The sequence below is a fragment of the Trachypithecus francoisi genome, unplaced genomic scaffold, assembly GCF_009764315.1.
Source record: "Trachypithecus francoisi isolate TF-2019V2 unplaced genomic scaffold, Tfra_2.0 Lachesis_group8, whole genome shotgun sequence".
In the NCBI taxonomy this organism is placed as follows: Eukaryota; Metazoa; Chordata; class Mammalia; order Primates; family Cercopithecidae; genus Trachypithecus; species Trachypithecus francoisi.
Window position 1 is genome coordinate 98351431 of NW_022681473.1, and position 6267 is coordinate 98357697.

General features: G+C 41.1%; 1 protein-coding gene and 1 long non-coding RNA gene across 3 annotated transcripts in view; one reads left to right on the forward strand and one right to left on the reverse strand.

The window, feature by feature from the left end:
• Positions 1-2181, forward strand: part of ACAT1 (acetyl-CoA acetyltransferase 1) — a 26386-nt gene extending 24205 nt beyond the window's left edge. The window contains exons 11-12 of the mRNA XM_033207649.1: positions 966-1123; positions 1896-2181. Coding sequence (XP_033063540.1) covers positions 966-1123; positions 1896-2016 — 279 coding nt within the window. The 3' untranslated portion in view covers positions 2017-2181. The remainder of the gene's footprint in view (positions 1-965; positions 1124-1895) is intronic.
• Positions 1-5234, reverse strand: part of LOC117081546 — a 7470-nt gene extending 2236 nt beyond the window's left edge. Inside the window, exon 1 of one of the 2 annotated variants that reach the window (XR_004436195.1) lies at positions 4736-5234. This is a non-coding gene — a long non-coding RNA (uncharacterized LOC117081546). Of the gene's footprint in view, positions 1-142; positions 642-4735 lie in introns of those variants that run through there. The other variant, XR_004436194.1, reaches the window with a different exon arrangement.
• Positions 5235-6267: the final 1033 nt, after the last annotated feature.

Sequence of the window (6267 nt, forward strand, 5' to 3'; positions counted from 1 at the left end):
GTGTAAGATTTTAAATAAATGACTTACAATGAAACTGCAACAGGTGTTAAGTATCTGTGGCCCAGATAACCCTACAGTAACTTTTATAAAGCAGAAACTGCAGGGGATGCATTAATATTACTTATAGTAGAAACTAATACACCTCTTTGATTAACAGTCAAGAACATAGAACTGGCTGGGTGCAGTGGCTCTCGCCTGTAATCCCAGCACTTTGGGAGGCCGAGGCAGGCAGATCGCTTGAGCCTGGGAGATCAAGGCTGCAGTGGGCCATGACTGTGCCATTCCACTTCAGCCTGGGCGACAAAGACCCTGTCTCAAAACAAATCAACAACAACAACAAAAAAGAATGTAGAACTAAGCAACACACAATCAGTAAAGCAAAGCTTAAGAATATATAAAGCATTATGTACCCCTAAATAGAAAATGCACCTTTTCAAAGATCTGTGGAAAGAAAATCAAATTTTCTGTCCTCTATGTCCAAATAGACATAATGCAAACAAAATTCTTTGATATAATGGAATAGGATAAGCAACTAAAAATCTGAAAATAGGCTGGGCACAGTGACTCACGCCTGTAATCCCAGCACTTTGGGAGGTGAAGTGAGCGGATCAACTGAGGTCAGTAGTTTTGAGACCAGCCTGGCCAACATGGTAAAACCCCATCTCTATTAAAAATATAAAAATTAGCTGGTCATGGTGGTGGGTGTCTGTAATCCCAGCTACTCAGGAGGCTGAGACAGGAGAATTGCTTGAACCTGGGAGGCAGAGGTTGTAGTGAGCCAAGATGGCGTGACATTGCACTCCAGCCTGGGAGACAGAGCAAGACTCCGTCTAAAAAAAAAGAATCTGAAAATAGAGATCCTTCCATCTGAAACCAAGAACTTCCAATTGTAGTATTTCAAGGAAATGACAGTAAGTTGTGATTGCTAATTATTTGAACATCATCTGTCTTTTAAAAAATCTTAGGTTCTTAAAGATGTAGGATTAAAAAAAGAAGATATTGCAATGTGGGAAGTAAATGAAGCCTTTAGTCTGGTTGTACTAGCAAACATTAAAATGTTGGAGATTGATCCCCAAAAAGTGAATATCAATGGAGGAGCTGTTTCCCTGGGGCATCCAATTGGGTAGGTAAAAATAGTAACTATATCTAGGTTAATAGCTGCCTTTGTGTTTCTAGCTAAACTTATAATTCCTGTTGCTCTTAAGTTTTCCCTCCTACCCATCTTTCATAGGGCAAAAATCATTTCTGATAGATGGTATCCAATACTGAACAGAGACCTGTCACATCTGTTATTTGAAACCTAATAACGTTTTATGTTGAAGAAGAAAATTAAAGTGTACATTTAGACTTTTCCCCCCTTTTTCTTTCTCCTTCCTATTTATTTCATTAGCTTTAGGGTACTGTGGGTTTTGGTTACCTAATTTATAGTGGTGGGAGCTGATTTCAGTGCACCTGTCACCCAAATGTGTGCACTGTACCCAATATGTACTTTATTCCACATCCCCCTTCCATCTTCCATTATACTCTTCTGTACTTTAAAATACGAAAATTAGCTGGGTGTGGTGGTGCACGCCTGTAGTCCCAGCTACTTGGGAGGCTGAGGCAGGAGAATTGCTTGAACCTGGGAGGCGGAAGTTGCAGTGAGCTGAGATGCGCCACTGCACTCCGGCCTGGCGACAGAGCAAGACTCCATCTCAAAAAATAAATAAAAGATCTAAGATCTGTGACCCTTCCTGAAACAAGTCCTCCAAGTTTTAGTTTTAGAATAGTAGCAGTAAATTCAGCAAGAAGTAGTGGCTAGTAAGGTTTTCACGAAGTTAAATTGGAATAGAAACATTTTGGTTACTCATAAAGTCTGTACTTCATTAAAGAAGTAAATGCTTTTTAAATTTTAGAATGTCTGGAGCCAGGATTGTTGGTCATTTGACTCATGCCTTGAAGCAAGGAGAATACGGTCTTGCCAGTATTTGCAATGGAGGAGGAGGTGCTTCTGCCATGCTAATTCAGAAGCTGTAGACAACCTGCTATTTAAGGAGACAACCCTATGTGACCAGAAGGCCTGCTGTAATCAGTGTGACTACTGTGGGTTAGCTTATATTCAGATAAGCTGTTTCATTTATATTATTTTCTATGTTAACTTTTAAAAATCAAAATAAAATCCCAAAACCTTTTGAAATTAAATTTTTTCTTCTGCTTTTTTTTGGTAACCTTGAAAAGTCTGATATATCTTTGCATTCTGAGTCTACACTTATAATCAAAATATAGTAGAAATACCAATGTGTAATATTAGTGACTTACGTAAGGAGCTAGAAGCTTCCATTTGTGAGAACAAATTTATATTTTTGAGGATTGTTAAAGGTCAAGTGAATGTTCTCTGTAGGTAATTTACATTTAGTAAATTACTTCTCTTTACAGTAAGAGTTGGCTATTCTGGACAAACAGTGCTTCATATAATCACTCAAACCACAGTGTGTGCAACAGTACTACAAAACAAGACAGAAACCCATGTGCTCAGGGTCTAGAGTGGGGGCAATTTCTTATAACCTCAACATTCAGGGTTGGGGGAGGTCAAATAGAAACCCTGCAGTTTGGGCTCTGAATTACTACGGCAGCATAGAGAGTGGGAAAGGAAGTAGAAACTGATAAACTGAATGGATTTATAAAAAAGGGAAGAGATCACCACTTCCAATAAACCACAATGCCTTTTCTTAAGCAGGACAGACTGTAGCACAAGTATCCTGCATTGCATTTTATCTGGGAAAAAATTAAAACACTATAGGCAGGGGCTATGCACACCACCCTCAACTGCAGCTCTGAAGAGGGAAAACTCACCCTCAGGAAGAGGAGGGGGCAGTAAAGGTCATTGTGTACACATTATCTGTTGGCAAATAATGTATTGTAGATCCTTTGAAGGAGCAAAATGACAATATATGGGAAAAATCAACAGCTCTTAAGATTCAGAGGAAGAGTATTTTCAAAAACATCTGTAATCATCAACAACTTTTGAGGCTTGTTATGTGCTTTGTATGTATAAACTCATTTAACTGTCACAAAAACTTCTAAGAGTGGGTACCATTATTATCCCTCCTTTATAAATAAGGAAATTGAGACATAGAGTAGCTAAATAAATTCCAAGGGCAAAAAGCTGGCTAGGGTTCAACTCCAAGTTAGTTGAGCTCCAGAGCCCACGTTCTTAACTTCCTATACTTTAGTTAAATGTCTTTCAATAATTATCTGCCTCGACTTACAAAAACTTATAACTGAACCAGGAGCTGGATAAGATGAGAAAAGGAAACCCAAAACATGAGAATACTTCATTGAAGATAAGCAGAAACTAACATTGCGTCCAAAGGTCATTGATCTGGAAAACATCTGAGAAGTGCTCTGAAAATTCTGGGAAAAAATAGAAAAAAGAGAAGAAACAGAGAATCAACAAGTAAGTAGATTTTTGTGTTTGTTTGTAAGAGATAAGGTATTGCTTAGGCTGGAGTGCAGTGGCATGACCATAGCTCACTGTAACCTTGAACTCCTGGGTTCTCAAGTGATCTGCCTGCCTCAGCCTCCTGAGTAGTTAGGACTATAGGCACATGCTACCATGCCCAGCTGAAATGGTGTTTCTTTAAAAAACAAACAAACAAACAAAAAAAAGATACTCTGAAGCAATAATCTAACACAACAGAAAACATAAAGATAATAGAAAAACTCAGATTTTTAAGTCCTAAGGGGGAAGATTTTAAAGAGCATATTTCTTTCTTTTTTCTTTTTTGAGACAGAGTTTCACTCTGTAGCTCCAGATGGAATGCAGTGGCACCATCTTGGCTCACTGCAACCTCCATTCCCCGGGTTCAAGTGATTCTCGTGCCCCAGCCTCCTGAGTATACAGGCATACACCACCACACCTAGCTAATTTTTGTATTTTCAATAGAGACAAGAATTTTTTTTTTTTTTTTTGAGACGGAGTCTTATTTATCGCCCAGGCTGGAGCGCAGTGCCGCGATCTCGGTTCACTGCAAGCTCCGCCTCCCGGGTTCACGCCATTCTCCTGCCTCAGCCTTCCATGTAGCTGGGACTACAGGCGCCCGCCACCACGCCCGGCTAATTTTTTGTATTTTTAGTAGAGACGGGGTTTCACCGTGTTAGCCAGGATGGTCTCGATCTCCTGACCTCGTGATCCGCCCGTCTCAGCCTCCCAAAGTGCTGGGATTACAGGCGTGAGCCACCGCGCCCGGCGAGACAAGAATTTTGCCACGTAGGCCAGGCTGGTCTCGCACTCCTGACTTCAGGTGATCCTTCTGCCTCGGCCTCCCAAAGTGCTGGGATTACAGGCATGAGCCACCACGTATAGAGCATATTTTATTGGCAAAATTAATTAGCAGAAAATCATACTAAGACATTCTGGAGAAAATGTATTAAATTTCTCTAATATCTAGTTAGAAAAATAGGTAGCCGTAGTTCTTATTTCTATTACATTCAATCCAAGAAAACAAATGACAGAACATCTAACTGTTTTTAATGAAACAAATAAGATACTAAAAGGTGTGTCTCAAACACGGAAGAGTTTAGAAAATAAAGTACTCTGATGTTTCCTCCAAAAATGACAAAGGTTTAGGCAAGCCCATGGAATGAAGAATTAAGAATTCAGTTAGGTGAAAGTTTTTAATTTTTTAAATGACTGCTTAAGGACTGGCTGGGAAAGAAGGAGAGGTAGTGGTTGAAGGAAATAAAAATATTTTACCTTAAATTATATTTATCTGACATATTTTGAGATGGCTGTCAGAGGGCCAGCAAACAGAAGTGGTGCTGCAAAGCTTTCTTTTGTGGAAGAAATTTGCATCTATGGAGAATCTCCATTAATGCAGCCAGGACTTCCCTTGTCTGGAATCTAGAAAAGGGTAAATGACAGCCTGTCTGACACCTTTAAAGGTCTTAAACATTTACCATCCATTCTCTGAGAAAGATACTAACAAGACCACCTTTCCTAGTCAGGTCCCCTTTCCCTCCCCTTAAGCTGTCTTGCCACTAAAATCTGATTTACCAAAATAACATGTTTTTGGCCATGCTGGGAGCTCACATTACTTCTGTAACCTGAAGATGGTATAAAGTTCCTACACCCGGCCACACACAGTGGCTCATTTCTGTAATCCCGGCACTTTTGAGAGGTTGAGATGGGCGGATCACCTGAGGTAAGAAGTTCGACAGCAGTCTGGCCAACATGGTGAAACCCTGTCTCTACTATAAATACAAAAATTAGCCGGTCGTGGTGGCGCACGCCTGTAGTCCCAGCAACTCGGGAGGCTGAAGTAGAAGAATCGCTTCAACCAAGGAGGAGGAGGTTGCAGTGAGCCAAGATCACACCATTGCACTCCAGCCTGGGCGACAGAGCAAGACTTCATCTCAAAAAAAAAAAGTTTCTACACCCCATTGGGGGCGGGGTCAGGTCTTTGAAGGCCCCCATGTATACACATTAAATAAATGTATACTCCTTTTCTCCAATTAATCTGCCTTTTGCAAACAATTTTATTTTCCAGCGAAACTTCAGAGGGCCAAGGGGGAACTTCAAGAGGTTACAGTGAAATGATCTTGCCACTGTACTCCAGCATGGGGAACAGAGGGAGGGAGACCTTGTCTCTTAAAGAAAAGAAATACCATTTACTTTCTGGTTCTCTATGTTTTCTCTCTTCCTTTCCATTTTTTTCCCCAGAATTGTCAAGAGCACTTTTCAAATGTTTTCCAGATCACTGACCTTTGATGCACTACTTACCTTCAGTGAAGTATTCTAAAACGTGTTAAGTTTCCTTTTTTCCTTGTATTTTACCTAGCTCCTGGTTCCCCTTGGTTCACATGGTGAAATATCGGTAACATGTATCTTTATCTGCTAAATAAAGGTAAACGCCAGTAGGACAAGTTCTGAGACTGCCCTCACAGGACTTATAAGAATTGCATGTGGCCGGGCGCGGTGGCTCAAGCCTGTAATCCCAGCACTTTGGGAGGCCGAGACGGGTGGATCACGAGGTCAGGAGATCAAGACCATCCTGGCTAACACGGTGAAACCCCATCTCTACTAAAAATACAAAAAAAAAAAACTAGCCGGGTGAGGTGGCGGGCGCCTGTAGTCCCAGCTACTCGGGAGGCTGAGGTAGGAGAATGGGGTAAACCCGGGAGGCGGAGCTTGCAGTGAGCTGAGATCCGGCCACTGCACTCCAGTCCGGGGGACACAGCGAGACTCCGCCTCAAAAAAAAAAAAAAGAATTGCATGCTGTGTCCTGG